General features: G+C 51.5%; 1 protein-coding gene across 3 annotated transcripts; it reads left to right on the top strand.

Annotated features, from left to right (window-relative positions):
* On the top strand, positions 1 to 24,757 carry LOC146037289 (protein CutA homolog). 3 transcript variants are annotated; one of them, XM_083161340.1, is made up of 6 exons: positions 1 to 175; positions 8,963 to 9,111; positions 10,442 to 10,501; positions 11,554 to 11,590; positions 22,889 to 22,938; positions 23,937 to 24,757. In XM_083161340.1, the coding sequence occupies exons 1-6, from the start codon at positions 101 to 103 to the stop codon at positions 24,037 to 24,039; spliced, it is 474 nt and encodes a 157-aa protein (XP_083017466.1). In that variant the 5' UTR covers positions 1 to 100; the 3' UTR covers positions 24,040 to 24,757. The 3 variants fall into 3 exon arrangements, with proteins under 3 accessions (XP_083017466.1, XP_083017467.1, XP_083017465.1); XM_083161339.1 differs by having other exon boundaries at positions 9 to 175; positions 11,554 to 11,599; XM_083161341.1 differs by lacking the exons at positions 22,889 to 22,938; positions 23,937 to 24,757 and adding an exon at positions 12,717 to 13,424 and having other exon boundaries at positions 11,554 to 11,599.

Raw genomic sequence — 24,757 nt, 5'->3', positions numbered from 1 at the left:
ATGAGTACGCTGGCACACACACCGGCTCCCCTCCCTCCTCCCCTCTCCCTCCACCGTCCATAGTCATGAGGGAACCAGGGGCACAAGCCAGCACATTACCATGGCATGCTGGTGCCAACGGATCCAAGCACCATCTCAGAACTGGCTTCGCCCGGGCTGGATGACAGTGGCACTGGTGAGTTGCAGTGATGCGGGCATACATTATAGCTGTTGGGTGGCTGTCTTGTGCTGCAGCACTTATTCCTCAGTGGATGTGTGCCACCCACCCCCGGGCACTGGAGGGTTAAAGGGAAGTATGGAGAAATTTCACAGGACTGGCAGCTTCTGGCGTCCTAGCACAACCCCTGTGAGTGCATTCCTCCTAGATGCTTTACCGATCATAGCTAGAGCCCTCGGAGGCTATTTCTGCCTGTGCGTTCTTCATTAGGCTGAAATGGCCTGATTCAGACGGGGTCGCACGGCTGCTTAACTGCAGAACACATGGATCAGGGATCAGGTATACGCCGCCTTGCCAGAGTGAAATCCCGCCCCATGCAAGCCCGACCCATGATTTCCCACTATGTGCAGTCTGTGCCTAGCCCAGGATTTACTTAAGGCCCCCATACACTAGCCGATTTTGGTCCGATTTCGGCCAGATCAGTCGGATCTGGCCGAAATCGGACCAAAATCGGCTAGTTTTGATGTCCCCTCAGATCCGATGCACGGTCCCGTGCGCATCGGATCTGCGTCGGGTGGTCGGACCTGCTGCACGTCCGACCACCCGACTTGGGACCTAGTGAGGCGGCGCGGCGGTGGAGGGAGCAGGGGGGGCTGGGGACGCTGCGGGGGACACAGGCGGCATAGAGCTGGGCAGGGGGAGCCGGCGGGAGCTGTCAGTACTGAATAAAAAAAAAAAGACCATACAATGAATGGGCGGCCTGTGATTGGCTGAGCGCTCTCTCAGCCAGTCAGCAATTGGCTGGGAGAGCGCTCAGCCAATCACAGGGTGCCCATTCATTGTATAGGTTTTTTTTCTAGCACTGACAGCTCCCGGCTCCCTCTGCCCGGCTCTATGCCACCTGTGTCCCCCGTAGTGTCCCCAGCCCCCCCTGCTCCCACCAGCAGCCTTGCTCTGTAGCCCCCCCCCTGCTCCCCGGGTTTTTTACATGTGATAAATCGTCTGTGAAAAAATGGCACATCAAGTGCCAATCTAATCAAGCTCCCCCGGGGAGCAGCCGGGGAAGCTCAGGGGGAAGTCGGGGGCGACTTGTCCTAAGGACAAGTCGCCCTAGTGTATGGGGGCCTTTAGAGGCTGCGATAAAATCAGGCTAATCGGGGGCGGAGCTGACATCACATGACCTCCCCTCACACGCCTGGACGTGCCTGCGGTTTCCCTAACACACAAAGAACACGGACGGTTACCACCCACAGATGCCAGCTTCCTGTCAGTCTCCTTGTGTACGGCCAGCGATAAAGCAGGATTTTATCACAGGACATCCTTGCGCATGCGTACTACGTGCTGTACACATGTGCAGTCTATTGATTATAACCCGGAATGCGAAATCGCAGCATGATTCCCAATTTTACTGCATATAAAACTCAGTTTTTTATATAGGAATTTGTACATGTTTATGGTATTTGGGGAGAGGGGTTGTGTGGGTGGGTTGTTGCACATCACATGGGGGGAGGGGTTGTACATTACATGTCTGGGGGTGCTGCGCATTACTTTGGGGGGGGCGGGGTTGCACATCACGTGTGTGGGGGAGTTGCACATTACGTAGGTATGGAGGGGTTGCACATTACTTGTGTGGGGGGGTGTTGTACATTACTTTGGGGGGGGTTGCACATTACGTGTCTGGGGGTGCTGCACATTACTTTGGGGGGGGGGGGTGTTGCACGTTACGTGTCTGGGGGGGTTGCCCATTACGTAGGGTGGAGAGGTTGCACATCACGTGTGGGGGAGTTGCACATTACGTAGGTCTGGAGGGGAGGCACATTACTTGTGTGGGGGGTGTTGTGCATTACTTTGGGGGGCAGGGTTGAACTTGCACATCACATTTATGGGGGGTTTCCCATTACGTGGGGGGGAGGGGTTGCACATTACTTGTGTGGGGGGTGTTGTACATTACTTTGGGGGGGGGGGGGTTTGCACATCACGTGTGTGGGAGATTGCACATTACGTAGGGGGGAGGGGCTGCACACCATTACATGGGGGGCGGGGTTTAACATACTTTTTATAATACCTCAAGTAAGCAAGCTCATTAATCAGTCATTTTACTTAAATATTGTGCAAAATTTATGAAAAGTGCTTATATGGGGATCCGGATGATAATACATTACGTGGGGGAGGAGGGGTTGTACATTAAGTGGGTGGGGGTGTTGCACATTACGTGGGGGGGAGGGGTTGCACATTATGTGGGTGGGGGTGTTGCACATTACGTGGGGGGGAGGGGTTGCACCTTACGGGGGGGGGGGGTTGCACATTATGTGGAGGAAGGGGTGTTGCACAATACGTGGGGGAGGGGTTGCATATTACATGGGGGGAGGGGTTGCACCTACTTGGGGGGGGGGGACGTGGTTTCACATACCTTTTATAATACCTCAATTAAGCTAATTAATCAGTCATTAAATATTGTGCAAAATAATTTATGAAAAGTGCTTAGATGGGGATCCGGATGATAGGTCGGCAGTCAATAAGTTGTCACCAAAATGTCAACATGCACTATGTCGACACTGACAAAATATCAACACAAACCAAAGGTCGGCATGGCAATGGTTGGCTGAGTTTTTCACCAATTTTTTAAAACATTTTTTGTACTTCTTGCTTTAAAATTGGGAACAGTAAAGTGTGCTGAAAATTTGGGGTTCCACAGGCTTAAGTGTCACACATACCCTCGCATGGTACCGAGGCGATTCGGCAGCCGGGGTTGTGGGGTGGACGTTTGGCTGGGTTGGCGGAATTAGGCCCCTAGTGCCTACAACTGACACTGACACCAACCCCCCCCCCCCCACTACCACCGGGATACGGTCATTGGTCTACAGCAAGTTGGTCGATAAACATTGGGTCAACACCGTTAGGTCAACATGGGGATAGGTCGACATGGTTCTAGGTTGACATCGGTCAAGGTCGACATCGGTCAAGGTCGACATTGGTCAAGGTCGACATGGGTCTAGGTCGATATGGGTTTAGGAACAACAGGTCATTAGGTCAACACAAGCATTAGGTCGATAGGGTCTAGGTCGGCAGTCAAAAGGTCGACATGGGGTTTTTCACTGTTTTTTGAGCAGACATGTGCCGCCAGACGGTATTTCATGCCCTACCATCCACTAGGGCGTGCTGGGAGAAAAAAATAGTGTGCCGAGCGCAGAGAGAAAAAACAGTGAAAAACCCCATGTCGACCTTTTGTCTGTCGACCTATTGCCCGTGTCGACATGTTGACCTAAACCCATGTCGACCTTGACCAATGTTGACCTTAACCCATGTCGACCTAGAACCATGTTGACCAAACAGTATTGACCTAATGCTTGTCAACCAACTTGCTGTAGACCAAACGATCCCAACCCCTACCACCAGCCCCTAGCCTAATGCTATGACACCCAGCGGTGTAGCTAGGCGCCATGGTGCCCGGAGCAATGGCATATTTCGCGCCCCCCCCCCGGTAATGAATTGGGGGCGTGGCTAACATGTGTTGGCATGTCACATTTGAAAAGAAAAAACTTAAAAAACGCAGAATCTGCTGCGCTATATAAAACACTGTAACGGAATCTGCTGCGCTATATAATACGCTGTAACGGAATCTGCTGTGCTATATAATACGCTGTAACGGAATCTGCTGCGCTATATAAGACGCTGTGACGGAATCTGCTGCGCTATATAAGACGCTGTGACGGAATCTGCTGCGCTATATAAGACGCTGTAACGGAATCTGCTGCGCTATATAAGACACTGTGACGGAATCTGCTGCGCTATATAAGACACTGTGACGGAATCTGCTGCGCTATATAAGACACTGTGACGGAATCTGCTGCGCTATATAAGACACTGTGACGGAATCTGCTGCGCTATATAAGACACTGTGACGGAATCTGCTGCGCTATATAAGACGCTGTAACGGAATCTGCTGCGCTATATAAGACACTGTAACGGAATCTGCTGCGCTATATAAGACGCTGTAACGGAATCTGCTGCGCTATATAAGACGCTGTAACGGAATCTGCTGCGCTATATAAGACACTGTGACGGAATCTGCTGCGCTATATAAGACACTGTGACGGAATCTGCTGCACTATATAAGACGCTGTAACGGAATCTGCTGCGCTATATAAGACGCTGTGACGGAATCTGCTGCGCTATATAAGACGCTGTAACGGAATCTGCTGCGCTATATAAGACGCTGTAACGGAATCTGCTGCGCTATATAAGACGCTGTAACGGAATCTGCTGCGCTATATAAGACGCTGTAACGGAATCTGCTGCGCTATATAAGACACTGTAAGGGAATCTGCTACGCTATATAAGACACTGTAACGGAATCTGCTGCGCTATATAAGACACTGTAACGGAATCTGCTGCGCTATATAAGACACTGTAACGGAATCTGCTGCGCTATATAAGACACTGTAACGGAATCTGCTGCGCTATATAAGACACTGTAACGGAATCTGCTGCGCTATATAAGACACTGTAACGGAATCTGCTGCGCTATATATGACACTGTAACGGAATCTGCTGCGCTATATAACATGCTGACAGCTGTAAATAAATATACATATAAAGATATATACAGCACAGTAGGCCAGGGCAGCAACAGAAGCCAGAGAGATTCACTCTCCCCCAGCCCCTACAAACAAACCCCCCCCCCCCCCAAGCCCCTACAAACAACCCAACCCCCCCCCAGCCCCTACAAACAAATCAACCACCCCCCCCCCCCCACCGCACTGCACCCCACCGCAAAAAAAGTTACCTTGAATAATGGGATGTGCTTGGGAAGGATGGCTGATGGCACTGCTGTAGCCTGGGAGGAGGGAGGCAGTCAGAGACAGGTGACTCGGGCAGTGGGAGGAGTCTGTAGTGTGCAGCTGCGCTGCTCGGAAGCCGGACCGAGCAGCAGCAGCAATTCAGACAGAGAGGTCGGAGTGTCACTGTCAGCCCGCCCCTGGCCCTACCGCCTGTGACGCTTGGCGGCAGGGACCGGGCGAGCAGGGCAGAGCAGGAGCCGGGCAGGGCAGCAGCCGGCGCTGCGCACACTGCCCGGCGGCGTGACACTTCTAGTGCAGGCATCATTTGCGGAGGGGGGGCGGGCCGGCGGCGCCATTCAGCCAATCTGCGCCCGGAGCATGAGCTCCGGTGGCTCCGCCCTCCCTACGCCTCTGATGACACCTCGGCATACTTATGATCAGGGCCGGTGCAAGGCACCGGAGCGCCCCAGGCGAGTCGGGGTGGGGGCGCCCCGGTGCCGGGGGAGGGAGGGGTACCTGTCCTGCGGTGCTGTCCGGTGCCGGGGGAGGGGGGTACCTGTCCTGTGGCGCTGTCCGTTGCCGGGGGAGGGGGGTACCTGTCCTGCGGCGCTGTCCGGTGCCGGGGGAGGGGGGTACCTGTCCTGCGGCGCTGTGTATTTAAAGCTGGCGGCGGAGGCAGCGGGGGTCCCTGCAGTCCATTAGAAATAACAAGCACTATCCGCCGGGCTATGCGGAAGCGCTTCTGTTGTGAAAACACTGGAAGCACGCTGATTGGCTGAGATCAGCGTGCGCCGTGCTGCCAGTGTTTTCACAACAGAAGCGCTTCCGCATAGCCCGGCGGAGAGCGCTTGTTATTTCTAATGGACTGCAGGGACCCCCGCTGCCTCCGCCGCCAGCTTTAAATACACAGCGCCGCAGGACAGGTACCCGGGCGGCACGGGGGGGGCAAAATGCCGCCCTCCAGTGGCCGGCGCCCTAGGCAAATGCCTAGATTTGCCTAGTGGTAGCGCCAGCCCTGCTTACGATCGAGATGCTGCCTCCACTGGCATCAGTATTGTAACTGCATCCGGTGGCAGAGGGTGCTGGGATATGTAGTGCCGCACAGTGCCTACGCCTGATCTAGAGAGTCCCAGACATGGGAATTCTATGACCCTAGCACAGAGTGCCCCAACCTTTAGGAGATCCCTCGATCTTGCCGCAAAGGAGGCACAGTAAGTATTCCGCAGAAGCAGGGCCGGCGCTACCCACTCAGCAGCTCCTGCAAAGCAGGGAGGCTCCATGCTGAAAAGGCGCTGTCTCCCTCCCTGCTCTGCTAAAGCTGCCTCAGCCCTCACTGTCACTGCCTTCTGCACGCTGCCCGCAGCGCCTGTCTGACAGCGGGCGGCAGTATGGAGAGGCTGAGCAGCTCCCTGCACCACGCACACACTGTCCTCATCCTGCGACCTGCCCCCTCTTCCTCACGGACACTTGCGCTGAGGCATGTAGCACTGTTTGTGATTGCCTGGATGACATGTCATGTCCGGATCCTCCCCCTACCCATACCTCCCAACTGTCACGATTACAGCGGGACAGTCCCGATTTTCGGGTCCTGTCCCGCTGTCCCACCCGCAGCAGGCATTGTCCCGCTGCGGGGGGTGGCAGTTGGGAGACCCCCCAATCTAGTAGAATAGACGCTGTGCGCACAGCGTCTATTCTCGTACGAAAATGAGGTCGCGGCTAATTAGCATAAGCCGCTACCTCATTTACATACGCCCCGCCCCCTATTTCTACAGGTCAGAAGTTGGGAGGTATGCCTACCCATTGCTCCCTGCGCCTGTCAGCATACTTGCCTACTTTTGAAAACTAGTTTCAGGGAGATTATTGTTGGTAGTAAAATTTTGCACAGCGCCCCATTGAGAGGGCGTGTCATCCTCCACCCAAAGGGCATGTCTATTTCCATATATGGAGAGATTGTGAAAAGAGACTGTGAACGTGGCACCTAGAAGCGTGGGTGTGTACTGCTACATCTAAGAGAAATCTTTTAAAATTACTTACAGTATATCCAAATGTAGATGAGCCCCAAAGCAGTTAGTAAGAGCTACTATACTTGGTAAAGTGCTGGGAAATGGTGGTGATGATTCAATGTAAATGTATCTACCTCTCATTCCTTTTTTTCCCCAAAAATGTAACAGTGTAATGTGGGCTAGGTGACATGAGGGAGATTGTTAGACTAATGAGGGAGAGAGGGAGATTGCTGCTATTTCAGAGAGTCTCCTGCAGAATGCAGGAGGGTAGGCAGCTATGCCTGTCAGCTGTCAAACAAATGACAAACAGGCAGCAGTGCCACCTCCCCTTCCTTCCATCTGTGGCACTTTGCTGTGCCAGTGCCACTGCCAGTCCTCAACACTCCGCCCCCTCTATCTCAGTGGCGGAGATACCGTAAGGCAGCCCCCGCCACTGCTTGGGGGAGCGGGGGCTGCGTGGGCGCCGGGTGTCTAATTCCAATCCACGGCTCCCCACTGATGACAGCCGATTAGTTAGTTGTACTAACCAATCGGATCCTTGTTGCGCCTGGCCCGCGCTGCGCTGCGCTATCAGCTTCACGTCAACAAGATGGCTGAGCTTGCAGCGTCTCATCCTGTCACCGCTGCGTCCCTTCCAGCAGCAGCCGCACCGCTCCGGAGTTTTATTCAAGGCAGATGGCAACTTCAGTGCGGTCCATCTCCCTTCAGTGTTCTGCTACCCATCGGCAGCCAGCAAGGTGAGAGGCTGTGTTTTACAGTCCTGGGGTCCGGGGAGTTTGTACACTGATGATGTGGGGCAGACACTATCTGTGTCACAGCTGTCTGCCACTGGCATTTGACCTGTCGCTGCCAAAAATCAAGAGGCTGTCACACTCACACACAGTGTGTTTTTTGTATATATATATATATATATATATATATATATATATATATATATATATATATATATATATATATATATGTATGTATGTACCGTAATATATATATATATATATATATATGTGTCTGTGTGTATATATGTACATTGTACATATATACATACATATACTGTATGTGTGTATATATATATATATATATATATATATATATATATATATACACACACACACATATAACACATACACACACACACACACATATATATATATATATATATATATGTGTGTGTGTGTGTGTGTGTGTGTATGTATGTATATATACTGTATATCTATATCAGTTCGCCACACCTATGAAGAGGCGATTCATAGTGTTATATCAATATAAGTGGTTGTGTAGGTAGGGACTGCACTGCTTTGCCTTGCCCAGGGGACCATAATGTTGTTAAGATGGCTGTGGGCCGGTGCCCTAAGTGTCGCAGACAATTACAGTGTGTGTGGCATATTGTGTTTTGAGCAATACAGTGTCTTGCATATTGTGTAATGGGCATGACAGTGTTTAGCATTATTTGTAATGACCATTATGGTGTGTGGCATAATGTGTAATGGGAATTACACATTAAACCAAGGCCACACATCCTTTGTTGTAATGTGAGGGGGGGGGGGGGCGACAGAATTTTTTTTGGCTTGGGGGAGCAAAATTTATAGTTACGCCACTGCTCTATCTCCTCCCCTCTTCTTCCATCTCCTCCTTCTCTCCCCTCCTTTACCCCTCAGTCACGAGAGGGGTGTAATGTGCTGCACATACTTTTTTTGTACTGCTTTCGGATCGCATCGCACACACATTACATGCATGCCGTGCGATGCGATCTAGCCCATAACGTATGCGATTCTCGCAGCGTGTTTGGGCACATGTACATGCACCCGAGATCCTCCATAGGATTGCATGTTGCATACACTCCCACAATCGGGCTGCAGCTTGTTGCAATGGCAATGTGAAAGGGCGCAAAATGTATGGTTTGCAGGAGGGCGCCAGACACCCTAGCACCGGCCCTGCGCAGAAGCAATGTACCAGACATGGGAAGTGACTGTATTATTCCAGGCAATATCTAATGATAATCTGTATACGATGTGTTTATTTTTCAGGTAGCGATTGGAACCTGCTTATTATATCCCACACTAAGAGGCGTCTTCTGGCAGATTCACGCCGCGGTGACCGGAGACTACATCTCAGGGGCTCATTCTCTGGCCTTCATCAATTGCCCCAATGAACAATTAGCAAAAGAAATTGCCAGGTGCGATAAGATCTCCACGGGGGGTGTGGGGTGGGATCGTTATTATAAATGGTCCAGCATTCATCTCTTCATGGTTGATATGGGCAACACCTCCCCTGCTCCTCTTTATATGAGATCCTCCGTCAGCGTACTTACCAGCTACCCAGTTGTGTACGAATTTCTGTGACATCACTATAACTACAAACTATGTCACCCATATTTGCCTACGGTCACAGAACCTCCCGGGGGCTTACAAATTTTTGGGGCCCTCCCTGTCTTGAAAGATTCATGGCTCCTGGTGTCTTGCTCCTCAGGGGCGGGTACTCGTGAGGATAAGCTCCTCCTCAGCGGTCAATTCAGCGGCGTAACTATAGCACTGCAGCCCCCGCTACCGCGGGGGGCGCTGTGCATGTGGGGGCGCCGGGGGCTGCGGTGCTATAGTTAAACCCCCCCTCAATCCCCCGCAGACTAATGCTGGCCACACATCAGACCAACTTTCCTCCAACCATCCAACTAGTTGCTTGGATGGAATAAAAATCTGTCACTGGATGGGAGCAAATGTAATATTTACTTCAAATATTTGCTCCCAAAATCTGGAAAAGGACAAAAACTGTCGCTCAGACACGGTACAGTAGTTGGACCTGTTTGATTTAAACAAGTTGACTGAATTTTTTAGTCAGTTTTCCTGGGTTTGTGAGCATATTTCTGATTGTCCTTTGTTCCCATCCAGTACCAGATTTTTATTCCCTCCAAGCAACTAGTTGGATGGTTGGAGGAAAGTTGGTCTGATGTGTGGACAGCATTACCTATAGCGCTGGTCCCGGCGGCTCCATTCTTCTGCTGAGGACCACCAGAAAATGGCCTCCCCCATATAGCACACAGTTCTCTGAAACTGTCTGCTGTATGGGGGCAGCCATTTTCTGGTGGTCCTCAGCAGAAGAACGGAGCCGCCGGGACCAGCGCTATAGGTAAGTCTGCGGGGGATTGAGGGGGGGTTTGCATGGGCGGCGGGGCAGGGGTGCTCGGCGGGGGGGGGGGGGCGCCCCCCCCCCCCCCTAACGGCGGGGGGCGCCCAAAACGTAGCTACGCCACTGGGTCAATTGCATGCCCGCTCCTGAAACTTTTGCAGAGGGGAAGTTTTGAAAGATGGCAATTATGATGTCATGGCATCTACTACTGATTTGATTGGCTGTGCATGGGACGGAGAATCTCAGATAGCAGCCACGGGTATCTCCCATCAACAGGACACATAGCTGCTGCATGTCTGGCTGATGGAGCAATGCGTGAATTAGAGAGACGTCTGAAAGCAGTGCATCATTATTGTTTGTGTAATACAGTCTGGTTCCCTTAGGGGCATTCTGGAGAAGAAGCTGGCCGCCAGTGTGAATGTGATGCCAAAAAGCTCATCGCTGTGAGTACATTAATATGAATTGTCATTATCGTTATCAATGGCGACTCCAGGGGAGGCTGCAGCACAGTTTAAAATTCAAATAGGTCAACACTGACAAAAAGTTTGATGTGTACATGGTCGACATGAAAAAAACGTTGACATTAGTTTTTCATGATTTTTTTTTTTTTTTACCGACTTGATCTTACTTCACCATCCCAGTGAGCATAGGGGAGAATATAGCGAGTGTAGCAGTACACTCTCCTGGTGTAAACGTCAACCTATGTCGACAGAGACATAAAAGAATTTGTGTCATACTTTTACCATGTCGACCTTTTGAGTGTTTCCACATTTGGTCCATGTGACCTTTTTTTTGTGTCGACCTATTGCCTGTAAGTGAGTAGTGGTCAACCTATTGACGTCTACCTTGACACTGTCCACCCAATGACCTATAACCTTCAATGTCAACCTAGTGCATGTCGGCCTTTTGTCAAGGCCGACCTATTGTCTGTTGACCGTTTGATCCACACACAGACAGGCGTAGAGTTGGATAAACAGTATAACTCCACAGTGATAAACCATGGCACAAAGCATGAAAACATGGCAGTGCAGGCATGGACAAGGAGTGCAGGGAGAAGGGCTGGCAATGTGGCTTGTATCCCAGGTGACAAGTAATCCAGCGATCTGAGCGAGCAGATAGTAATACAAGCAATAAAATATAGAAAAAATAAAGCCCAAACTAAACGATTATGAGATCTCTGTAGTGGAGTTCTCTGTATTGTATTCAGCAACGCGTTTCGCTGCACATCCTCAGCACTTTCACCCGCTGCCAGAGTTTGTTGTTTGGGACAATGAGATCTGACTCTGTGTAACTGGCTAATGCACAGGTCAGCCAGTGCCGTTCAGACAACCACCGGGCCAAGGTACTTTCATTGGCAAATCCAGGGGGCATGTATGTCCTGTGTGTTCCATCAGTCCTGCGCCCGTGTAATAAGTACCCCTGACACTCCCCCATATTCTGTGCGGTATGACAGTCATTATCTCATCCCTCATTCCTGTATATTTGTATTCCACAGATACATCTGGAAAGGAGAAATAGAGGAATCCTCCGAGGTACTTTTAGTAAGTGATGCATTTCACCATTACAGCCTCTGTATGACGTTAGTACATACCATAGACTGTGCACTACTGAGACCTGTTATGTAATTATGGGCGGGATGAATTAATATACATCGCCGCCCTTCGCCTGACAGCTGCCGCGATGCTCCCGCATATGTACTAACATATGCGGCTAGCATCGGGTTGCGGTGACGGAGACCCCCGCAATACCTGTGATGTGGTCTGCGGGGGTCTCCGTCACATCCCGGCGGCTGCTAGTGTCCCCCTGCGTCTCCTCCTTTCCCCTGCAGCCGGATGTCCTCCCGGCTGTGACACCTGCTGGGGAGGAGGAGGACGGGAGGGGGCGCGCGGACGGCTGACGGCAGGCGGCGATAGAAGCCCATAGGGCCACCCTTAACCGGCTTTAAGGGCTCCGTTTCCTCCTCCCTGCACTCAGAAGAGGTCACTGGTCCGGGCAACAGCAGGAGGCTGCCCGGACACAGGTGAGGGGGGTGCGGCGCGGATCGGCCGGGGCGGCGGGGGACGCGAAAGGAAGCCCATAGGCTTCCATGGGGTTACGCCATCTAGGGGCATTTTCAGTTTGGTGAATTTCGCCCATTGAGGAAGCCTGTCCAAAGGCACCAGCAGGTAATATAGGAGTGCCTGAACTGGAGAATCTAAAGGACTCTTTTAGGGGTTTATTCTAGTTCATTCTTTCTGACAAAATCCTTCTTAGATGGACAAAACCATGTGCACTGCAGGGGGGGCAGATGTAACATGTGCAGAGAGAGTTAGGTTTGGGTGAGTTATTTTGTTTCTGTGCAGGGTAAATACTGGCTGCATGATTTTACACTGCAATATAGATCTCACTTTGAAGAAAAACCCCACCCAAATCTAATTCTCTCTGCACATGTTACATCTGCCCACCTGCAGTGCACATGGTTTTGTCCATCTAAGAAGGATTTTGTCAGAAAGAATGAACTAGAATAACCCCCTTAGTGAGGAGGTCTATAAGCTGCTTGGTGAGTGCCCGCCTCCGCTCACACCCCCTAGTTATGGCCTTGTAAGGATTGGTCGATTCATTTACAGGGCCAGCGCTAGCTACATCACAGCAGCTCAAATAACTGTAACCTATTTTCAGCCTTTAGACACTGTCCTCACGCTGTGGGAGGAGCTCTCCGTAACAGAGGAGCTGGTGTAACTGTACGAGGTCGGGGCTGTTTTTAGGGGAAGAAACTGCTGTCTAAAAGCAAAAGAAGTTTACAGGGAAGTATGTCCAATGGGTATGCGGTCCCTGCGTCGACAATGTCCAGGTCGACATTCACTAGGTCCATCACTCATGGTCGACAGTGACAAGGCAGACACCTGGAAATAGTCGACATACCAAAAGTCAGCATTGACAGAAGGTCAACACATACTTAAGGTCGACATTGAACATGGTCGACACGCGTTTTTCACTTTTTGGGGGCGTAGACCAACTTGGTTCATACTTTACTATCCAAGTGGGCACAGAGTGAGAATATAATAGTGTGCGGGGTGCAGCGAGGCACCATGCGAGGGGACGCGGTACACCTACATGTCCATGTCGACCTAAAGCTTGTGTCGACATATAGGGCTGCCATCAGAAATTGTGGGACCCGGGACTTAGAAAATAGGCAGGGCCCCCCTATTGTTACAAGTGTGGGCAGACTGAAGCAGCACGCCTGCCTATCACCCTGGCTCTGATGCCAGGTTTTTATTTTGTGAGGGTGAAACACTATTAGTTATAGGCTGGCTTGCTGCTTCTGCCCGCTACTGTTGATGGGGCCGGCGACCGGGGCGCAGCTGCTTGTGAAGGGGGGTGCTGGTGTCCATGTGGGGATAGAGCTTCCTGGGCCCTACTCTCTGTCAGAGCGGGCAGGCCTGGGACAGTTTTCCCCATAGCACCCCCCTGATGGTGGCCCTGTGTCCACGCCTTCTTCTCTTTCCCTGCTGCTGTGATGGCCGGGAAAAGGGGCGGGGTGTATTTTTTTGGTACTTGTGTGGGCCCCAACATGCCTTTGCCCCTAGGCCCCCACCGCCCTTGATTTTTACATTACATTAGGGTGGGAGGTATGTGGTTATATCTTATAATATAACAGAACTGCAGTGGACTGTAAGGGTGACAGTGAATGCTGTAACTTCAGGGCTGGTACCGAGAGTAGCTGGGAATCTGGCCCGCAGTGTCCCAAGGAAGGCTCCAGGTGGCGCACTGTAATTTAAAGCCGGTGGAAAGTTACTAAGCTGGGAGTTCTATTTCACTGGACATTGCTATGGGCAACCAATCAGCATCTACTTCTTATTTATGTCGTGCCTCCTAGAAGAGAATAGATAGTATCTGATTGGTTGCCATAGCAACGTTCCATGTCAACTAGAACTCGCATCTTAGTAAACTGCCCCACGACGTGTGATTTATTTATTTATTTATTTATTTATTTTTTTCTCCTTGCTGAATGTGACTGTAGACATGTCATGTGACCTTGGGGTATGAGCTCTTGCAGAGTGTTCCTGTGGTCAGCAGCCTGGGAGAAAGACTTAAGCTGCTTACAAAGTTTATTCTGAATTATATTTTAACTCTTTATTTCAGTTACATTTGTAAGAAGGGAATATAATGGCCAATATCCTCAAACTGCTGAAAAATATACATGTTATACATACAGTAGCTGTATTAGGGGTTATCATCCATTTTTGGGCACATTAGGATTAGCCTGAATGGGGGAACATTTTTATCAGGTACAGTTGGAACTTGTTCCTCTGCAGTACTGGTTCTGTAAGGCGCCCAAGGGATTATATTGGTTACCCTTTGTTGTTACCCTTACATAACCTCCTAGAAATAATTCACGCGGACACGTTATCTAAAAATAAGACTCAGACAACCATGGCATAAGTTTAAAATGGTCAACTTATTTATTTAGGTGGTATGACCCTTGTTAGTCTATCAAAGGGATGGCCAAGACAGCACTTGAGACCAGCACCAGTCAGAGGTGTATGTCAATGGCAGCGACTGCCTCGCTCCAATCTAACAAACACACCCCTTACGTAAGGTACAGCCTGCACCGTGACGGCTCCCCGCCCCCTCTAAGGTAGGGCGCGGACACCTCAAGGAAGTGCCCACCGTCCCCGCTCATTTCGGGACTCGCCCACCGTCCTGGCAAGGGGGGGGTAATACCGCACGGTGACCACCTGACACCTCACCCGACTGCTGGTCGAGAGCGCCTTCTCGCCGATTTTTAAACTAAATTAAATTTAACCGAATTGTTTGGACAGCCCGAAGGCAATGAGCACCAGAGAGAGGAAAGAAAAGAAGGGATGGGAGGGTGGGAATCCGGATTCCAAGAGGAAGTTCCTCCCCCAAGCTGGACCCTATATACCCCACTTAAGCTACCTCCCCTCTAGGTGCTGATTGGCCCCTATGCCCCACATGCTAACCTGCCTAAGAATTACACACTGCTCTGTGCTGCATGTGCATCTGCGTTTAACCCCTAAATCCCCGGGCTCTTAACTGCACTCTGGCCTATGCAGCCCTCGTTTTGCCTAAGGCGCCCAAGGGATTATATTGGTTACCCTTTGTTGTTACCCTTACATAACCTCCTAGAAATAATTCACGCGGACACCTTATCTAAAAATAAGACTCAGACAACCATGGCATAAGTTTAAAATGGTCAAGTTATTTATTTAGGTGGTATGACCCTTGTTAGTCTATCAAAGGGATGGCCAAGACAGCACTTGAGACCAGCACCAGTCAGAGGTGTATGTCAATGGCAGCGACTGCCTCGCTCCAATCTAACAAACACACCCCTTACGTAAGGTACAGCCTGCACCGTGACGGCTCCCCGCCCCCTCTAAGGTAGGGCGCGGACACCTCAAGGAAGTGCCCACCGTCCCCGCTCATTTCGGGACTCGCCCACCGTCCTGGCAAGGGGGGGTAATACCGCACGGTGACCACCTGACACCTCACCCGACTGCTGGTCGAGAGCGCCTTCTCGCCACTGCCAAGGCTCCCCAGACCTAACACAAGGTCGCCCGGGACCAGGCCCGCCACCCCTCAACTAGACCTAATGCCTTCCTATTGCCGAGTTACACCAGAAAAGATGTCGCCCAGGAAAACTTCCATGCCCGCGTCAGACAGGTGGACCCCGTCTGACCTATAGAGGTGGGCCGACTCCCTAACTATCGTGGGGTGCCGCACTGCCCTACCCCCCATGGCGCTTACCCTCCTGGAAACAGCGTGGTTCACCTTTCGCCTTGCCCTGTCTATGGCAACTGCATTCCTGCAGCCCCGCCACTGAAGCCGGGGGACAATATCAGACCACACTAACCGCACCCCTGGCCAAAGGTCCGCAATGCGCTCAAGGTCAGCCGTTATGCTACACATGAGGGAGAGACCCGTATTTTTGACCAGGATGTTGCCCCCTAGATGTATTATCAATGTGTTGGGGGGACCTGAACTGCGGGCCTTGGAAACTAGTAGGCTATAAAGCCCACCCCACTGAAGTCCCCTAACCCCGAACCACTGCACTGAGTCAGCTCGTAGCAAGCCTAAAGCTCTGGAGGCCATGGGATGCCTGGCCGCCCAAAAAATATATGAGTGGCCCACTACCCAAACTCTCCCCTGATGTGATGAGGAAAGGGAAAAGGCTGAAAGAGAAAAAACCTAACGTTAACATTAATATAATATACACTGTAACACAACCAGAATACAGTAAACAGCCCAAGTGAAGGTGAAAAACTTAAAAAACCTCCGGTGAACTTTGGTGACAGCCGAATTGAATTAGTTCCATCTCGGAGGAAAAAGTAAAAAATTCACTCCACACCGTCGATTCCGGAACGCTAGCCGTTCCAGAACCGATTGTAAACTTACGTTTTCGGGCTGGCGCAACAGGCGCATTCTACAACTTATCTACCTTATCTATCTTATCTAATCTTATATACTTCTTATAAGCCGATGACTTCCACCTCCCTACCTTCTGTATGGCAGAGGGTGGAAGCCCCGCCGCCGCTGCGCATGTTGCGGCCCCTATGCGAAAGGAGTGTGTCCCATAATCCTGAGCCCTCAGGCCTATGCCGGTCAAGCACCGTCTAAACACAGCCCCGAACTGAAACCGGGTGAGGGGCACACCATCTGTGTGCACCAAAAACTGCATGGCTCCAACCGGCCTAAGAGACATGTAGTCCCTGCACAATGCTACAGGACAAATGGCTTGGTTCACACTGGATCGCAGGGTGGCCCAACTACCCTTCCCCAACTGGTCTGTTTTGGATCTCTGTATCCTACACAGGACGTGGTCCTCATGGAGAACCACGTCCTCCGAAATAAGACCAGACTGGGCCTTCTTGCTCGCAGCAACCAGCTCCCCAATCCTGAATGCCCCGAAGAAGGCGAATGAAAAGGCCACCTTCAGGAGCGCAGCCTCAAAGGGGCTATCAGCCACTCTATCCAGACATGCTACTAATTCCCCTAGCATGCGCTCATCTATAGGCCGCCGAGTGTCAGGAGGCACCGGCCGCTGCTTAGCCCAGCCCCTCAAGGCCTTGCTCAATACAAAAGAGGCTGTGGGATCCTGCTCCCCTCTCAGCCTGCTGTGGAATGCTATACCTGCCAAAGCCACCGTCATAGCCGACTTTGATCTGCCTCTTACATAATGGCCCCATACGAATGCGAGTAACCGGTCCTCAACCGACTTACCGCTAGCGTCAGGCGCAGACTGAAACTCCTCCCAGTCCCTCCAGGCCGCCTCGTAAGCCCTGCGGGTTGAGGGCGCCAGTGACAGCATTGCCAAACCCTTCATGCCGATTCTATGATCTGCCATACAAGATTTGGACACCTAAGCCCCAGGGGTGACGCTTCAGGAGCAAGCTCCCGAAACTTTGTAAACTGAAACCTAGACAGGGCGTCAGCGATAGTGTTCTCTATGCCTGGGACATGTCTAGCCCTAAAATGTATATTGTTCTTCAGACAATGAAGCACAAGGTAACGCAGTAACCTGAGGGCCTCTGGGGAAGCCGCCCTCTGATTGTTAATTGCGTGTACCACCCCCAGGTTGTCGCACCAGAACACTATGTTCCGATTTGCCAATTCCGCTGCCCACAACTGCACTGATACTATGATGGGGAACAGTTCCAGCAGCAGAAGATTGACCGTGAAACCCCTGTCAATCCAAGACTGTGGCCACCGTGAGACGCACCATTCCCCCTGGAAATAAGCCCCAAATCCCGTGGAGCCAGCAGCATCCGTGAAGAGCTGCAGTTCCTTGCTGGATTCGGGCTCTGTGGGCCATATAAGCTCTCTATTAAATTGCCCCAGGAATGCGGACCACACTTCCATGTCGTCTCGCATTTCCCGTGACAGCCTGACCGTGTGGTGGGGGTCCCGAACCCCCGCCGTGGCCCTCTCGAGCTTGCGGCAAAATACCCTCCCCATGGGAATGATGCGGCAAGCAAAATTAAAGGACCCCAGCAGGGACTGCAATAGTCTCAGCTGTATCCTCTTTTTCTGCAAGCACTCAACTATTAACCCCTGAAGCTTTGTCACCTTATCCTCAGGCAAACGGCAGCACCCCGCAGCCGAGTCTATTTCTATACCCAGGTAAGATAGGACCTTAGTGGGTCCCTCCGTCTTATCCGCAGCTATAGGGACCCCCAGCTCCTCCAGCAGGGAAACCGCCCGGGACAATATATGGGCGCATGTGCCGTCATCTCCTGGTCCCACAAAGAGAAAGTCATCCAGGTAATGGGCTACGCCTGCACAGCCTGTACTGCTCTGTATGCACCAGTGCAAGAACGTGCTGAATTTCTCGAAGTAGGAGCAGGAGACAGAACAGCCCATCGGTAAGCACTTGTCTATGTAAGAGCCCCCATCTAGCCTGAAGCCCATGAACCTGAAGGACTTAGGGTGCAATGGGAGGAGCCTAAACGCGGATTCAATATCCAGCTTGGCCATAAGTGCTCCTTGGCCGAAACCCCGGACTATGTCTAGTACCTCGTCAAATAGCTGGTACTGCACACTACAGAACTCATCAGGGATGGCGTCGTTTATAGACGCGCCATGGGGGTGTGACAGGTGCTGTATCAACCTGTACTTGCCCGGGGTCTTCTTAGGGACCACCCCGAGAGGGGAAAAACACATGTCGGGGAGGGGGTTCCCTTGGAAGGGGCCCGCCATCCTGCCCAGGGCCACTTCAGCCTGGACCTTCTGGCGGACCACCTCCGGAAAATCCCTGGCTGACTTGAGGTTCCTAATGCAGGAAACTCTGATTTCGTCAGGGATGGGGAGGGGGAAACCAAAAATAAACCCGTCTAACAAAAACCGTGCGTCAGCCCTGTTAGGGTACGCCATTAACCTACGGGCCAGGGCGTCGACCACGATTGGGGAAGGGGCCTTACTTTCCGCCAGTGCCGGCGTCCCCGTGATCCCCGCCTTTGGCCGCTGACCTACAGGATTTGGAGGGGTGCCCCGCCTTTGCCTATGACCTCGAGCCATATCTCCACGTGCTTGCAGCCCATGGGCATGACCCTTGACCCGGCGTGAGCGAGGCGGAACTTCTCATCGTAGTTCCGCCACGCCTGCCCTTTATAATCCGTTAGTTGTGGATAAGAGGCGCCACTTGTGCTGAATTCAATGTTACCAGACAATAATATTCCTTTCTGTTAGAAAGGTGTCAGCCTGTCCTTTAGTAAAAGTATAGGTACGTTACTTGGGGGGTTAATATGTAGCAATGTAAAAGGACAGCGGCGACTAATTATTGCGGATGAGATAATTTAGATAATAAATAAATTATTTAATAGGATGACAATAAACAAATGGCATGATGATAAAAGACATGAGAAAGGTACGAGATGTATATAAAAAAATGTATATAAAAAAAGGGTATATTTATAAAATTAATTAGATATATATATATAAAAAAGAGGGGGGATATATATATATAAAAGAGATATATATATATCCCCCCTCTTTTTTATATATATATATCTAATTAATTTTATAAATATACCCTTTTTTTATATACATTTTTTTATATACATCTCGTACCTTTCTCATGTCTTTTATCATCATGCCATTTGTTTATTGTCATCCTATTAAATAATTTATTTATTATCTAAATTATCTCATCCGCAATAATTAGTCGCCGCTGTCCTTTATAATCCGTGTACGTCTCGTTCACAAGGAACAGGTAGCGTAAGACGTTCACGTGCTCCCCAGGCCTTGTGCTCAGGTAACAAGAGGAGAAGATTAGAAAGCCCTTCAGCCAATTGTGGAAGCCTTTAAAGGCCGCCTCGCTACCACTTCCCGCCTTCTTGGCTGCCTCAAAATCTTTTTTCATGTCGACTGTCAGTGTAAAGAAGTCGACAAACTTTCCCCTTTTTATCTTATCCTTTATCCCCTTACGCAGGCCCCTGGCCATGGCGGTGTTGGTACAATGGACCATATCGCCTGCCGTGGTCGCTACTTCTGGCTCCGCCTCTTTCCTAGCCCGCTTAGTGCCACCCACTTTTTTCGCAACCGCGCGCGCAACCAGTTTTGCAAAATTGCGCGGGCGCTTGGGGGACCCAGACTCGTCACTACTAGCCGAGGAATGGGAGGAAGAGGATGCACACTCTGATGTATTATCATTCTCACCATCTCCAGAGGCTTCGCCTTGGACCACGGGATCCACCCGTGCCGTGGCCCCCGTCCCTGCGGAAGTGGATGCTTCTGCCCTTGACGTGGACGCCGGGGTCTCAGTCGTCCTGGGAGCTGGTGCCGGGACCCTGGGTGTGGCTGGAGCCGCCACCGGTGTTGCTGGCCTGGATTCCGGAACCCTCCTGGACCCTTCTGCGTCCTCTTCCTGGGACGATCCCCCGAAAATGCCACTCCTGCCACCGACAGAGGATACCTCAGGAGAGAAAGGTGCAGTGTTAGGACCATATCCTGAGCCCGTCACCCTCACTGACCCTCCCGCTACTGTACCAGAGCTCCCCAGGCCCCCAGTCGCATAAACCTGGTTGACCTGTTGAGCCTGGGCATACATGTTGGGGTGAGTGTAAGCCGCCCCCTGAAAAGCCTGCTGCGGCCCCCCCGGGCCCTGCGGTTGTGGTGCACCAGCACCCCGCCATGCTCCCCCGAGATACCCCCCGGGAAACCCTCCACCTGCCCCCGCTGTTTGGGGGAAGTACGGGAAAGGGGCCTGTTGAGTTCCTGGGTAGGGCCCGTAATGTGGGCTGGGCATGGGGTACCCCCCCGCATTCGGACCGGGAAAAGCCCACTGCTGTTGCTGCTGCACGGGGGGTTGCATGTATGCCTGCTGACCCGCACCAAAACCCGTGTGGCCAAAACCCTGGTGTCCCCCTTGCCCCGCCGGGGCCCCGGCGAAGCCCTGAGGGGCCGCAGGGAATGGCTGCTGGCCCTGATGCCATTGCTGCTGCGGGGCCTGCCAACCCTGTAAGGGGGGGGCACCGCCATCCATCCGGCCACCGACGAAAGCGTCCCCACGGCCACCGTCCCAGCCCAGGGGGATGAGCGACCCCCTTCCCGGGGCCAAGATGTTTGTCAGGGAAGCCAAAGGGCCCTGACCTGCCCCGCGCTGCCCACCTGCATTCATCCGCAGAGGGCTCCATGTGGGGCCCCCTGTTATGACTTGCAGAGGACTCCCTGGACCCTGCGCTAATGGGGTGCTAGTCCTGGGGGGCACCCCCCATCTCCCCCGCTAAGTGAAACCCCCCCACCGCTCACCCCGCTGCCTGAGGCGCGCGGAGTGTCCCTAGGGGTCTGAATAACCTGCGCTGGCGTTAAAACGCCAGCAGATGGCGCCAAAGCGCTGTCCCCAGCAGCGCTACTCGCTGCTGGGAGCCCACCATGTGCTGATGGCGCAGCGCGCTCCCCGCTCATAGCAGAGCCCTGCTGAGCTGGGGAGACGCTTCCCTGCGCTGGGGAAACATGTCCCCCAGAGAAAGACTGTGCAGGAGACGGTGCGCGCACCCGCGATGACGCGGTCGCGGCCGTCCTGCTGCCTCCCCTGCGCGCTGGTACAGTCACCAGCGGGCGGGCTGCGTCTGCCAACCACCGTGGTGGTGGTGCAGATCTCTTGGGGCGGCCGGACATGATTGCAGCTGCGCGATGATACAGGCCTAAAATACAAAGTAAAAGGTACTTAGCTTCGCGTGCTGCACTGTGTAAATCCGGATTCCAAGAGGAAGTTCCTCCCCCAAGCTGGACCCTATATACCCCACTTAAGCTACCTCCCCTCTAGGTGCTGATTGGCCCCTATGCCCCACATGCTAACCTGCCTAAGAATTACACAGTGCTCTGTGCTGCATGTGCATCTGCGTTTAACCCCTAAATCCCCGGGCTCTTAACTGCACTCTGGCCTATGCAGCCCTCGTTTTGCCTTATCATCATCTCTAATACACATAAACAGTGTCATTTAATATTCAGTTTCAAAACTTTCGGGTAAATGTTCCTCTAAGACAGCCAGGCTCCAAAATATACAATGCCATTGCTCTCCTCTCTGACATTAGTGTTCGTAGCAGGCAATGAGGGTTCTGGAGGCCACGCTTACATTCATATGATTTGGAACCTCATGGGGGAGGGGCATCTGCAAAACCACTGTGTTTGATACATGCCTCCAAGGAGCAGAGAGGGAATGCTGCCCCCTAGGAGTAGGGAGGAAAGTAGCACCCAAGGAGTAGGGAGGAAAGCTGTCCCCTAGGAGCAGGGAGGAAAAACTGCTCCCTAGGATTAGAGAGGATGTTGCCCCCATGGAGTAGAGAGAAAAGAAGCACCCAAGGAGCAGGGAGGAATTCTGCCCCCTAGGAGCAGGGAGAGAAACTGTCCTCTAGGAGCAGGGAGGAAAGCTGCCCCCTAAGAGTAGACAATTTAACCTTTTTTTTTTTGGGGGGGGGGGGGGGGGGGGGTGCTGATTGCTGGGATGACACACCCCAGGTGGGCTTCTGATTGCTGGGATGACACACCCCAGGTGGGCTTCTGATTGCTGGGATGAAACACCCCAGGGGGGGCTGTTGATTGACGGGATGACACACCCCAGGGGCGGGGCTGCTGCTTGCTGGGATGACACACCCCAGAGTATGTACAACTCCTATAAACTTACATGCCCCCTATTATTTAGTTTCTGGTCCTTCACATGACTCCCGTCTCTGAATATCTGATGCCCTCAGCCACGTCTACTGCTAATCAGATAGAAAACTGTTTTTAAAAGGAAACATTGCTCTGACATATCCCAAACTTTCACATTTATGTAAGTGATCGTCTTAGTTCTTTGCTTCTCTATGAAAGACATCTCAATTTGTTTCTTACAGGTCGTGAAGACAATAACAGCGAAGATATATGAACTATCAGGATACATTAGGTATTTAATAAGTGCCTGAGTACCATCCTCTATCCATGACAGTGTAAAGCCACGGATATGGACTTGTGTAATGGGGAACCCCATCTAATGCCACCATCCATAGCATCCCTAGAGACATACTGGAGATACTGCTTCTATAATAAGTGCAGGGTGTAACAGAGGGGGGCTCAGACCCCACAGATTATACACCCCTTAGGAATTTGGCACCCACGCAACAGAAATCACCAGAAAAATGGCGCTGCACTGTAGAGAAATCACCAGACACATCAATAGGTTCCATTTTCCCAGAGACCTGCACAGTGCCAGAGTCTACTGAGGAGTACACTGGTGGAGGAAGAGGGGGGCGGGGTTAAGAGTTGACGCACTGGCCCTCCCATCTTTATCCGCCCCTGGGATGGAACTACAGGTCCAGGCCTACACTTAACAATAGGCCCATTACCAGGACAGCATGATGATGATGACCAGACACAGCTGTCCACACGGACGCTCATAAATGATTAGTATTAAAATGATTCCTGCAATATTTGCACTTTAATGTTATTAGGTAGACAATGAGGTTAATAGTGTAAGGGGTGGACACTCCCACATGGCACTGACCACACCCACACAACACTGGTCACACCTCCTCCACCACTCATGATCGGTCCTCCACTATTGATGGCGCCTGTGGCTCCTAATCGGGACCCTGACCCCAAACTCCGTCCTCTTTGCTATGTTTTGGTAAATGTCACTGCGCACATGCATGCCAGAAGGTGAGGAGGGGCCTTTTTCAAATTTGCATGGGGGGCAGTTTCTCTTTCTGTCTGGGCGGCGGCTTTCTATTCGCAGTCATCTGCAACTTCTCTAATTAGTAGACCCTAATATCTGACCGCAAGTTGAGTGCTCCCCATCTCCAGCCAATCAGTTGAGCAGCCCCCTCCCCATTGGCTGTATATGTTGATCCCCCAAATCATACAAGGGAAAGCAGGTTTGGAATAATTCGTTTTCCTTCTTTCCAGGCTGGTTCACCCATTCGAGACACCAGATCTTGTAACTGTCCCAATTGACCAGGAAAACTCTGATTATTTCAAGTGGATTGAAGAGGTTCTGCTGGAGAAATGAATGTTGTTTTGTGGTCAGCATTTAATGCAGAAGATACCTGGAGCATTCCTAGGGCATTATAATACGGGTGGTGCAGCCATGGTAGACGTCATTCCCAGTCACAGTAGACACACCTTGTCTCTGGAACAGGTGGGAGTAGCAGCATGTCCTTCCTCCGGCTGCTGGTGGCCAGGCTGTTCTCTGGATATCAGAGAATGTGGAATATGACCATCAGATATGAGGGTGAGGAGGAAACAGACTGTGGGTGCAGAGCAACAAAAGGAGGACAATGGATAAAGGGATGAAGAACAGAAGTATGGTGAAAAGAAACAATAGGCCTGATTCAGCTAGGTTAACAAAGCATAAAAGCAACGGAGCAAAACAGTGCTGCGCTGCAGGTGGGGCAGACGTGACGTGCAGAGAGAGTTAGATTTGGGTGGGGTGTGTTCAAAATGAAATCTAAATTGCAATGTAAAAATAAAGCCGCCAGTATTTACCCTGCACAGAAACAACATAATTAAGCCAGATGTATCTCTCTCTGCACGTTACATCTGCCCCACCTGCAGTGCAGCATGATTTTGTGCTTTTTTTGCTTTGTGAACAAACATGAATCAGACCAAAGAGAATAGCAAGAAAACTATTAATGATCAGTACTGGTATCTCGCACTAGTCACACATGTGCCTTACACCCCTCTCTCTCTATATATATATAAATGAATCAAGTAACTTTGTTCCTGCA

This window comes from Crinia signifera, chromosome 9, assembly GCF_055691185.1.
Source record: "Crinia signifera chromosome 9, ASM5569118v1, whole genome shotgun sequence".
In the NCBI taxonomy this organism is placed as follows: Eukaryota; Metazoa; Chordata; class Amphibia; order Anura; family Myobatrachidae; genus Crinia; species Crinia signifera.
The sequence above is the reverse complement of the archived record's forward strand: the minus strand, read 5'-3'. Positions and strand labels throughout refer to the sequence as shown.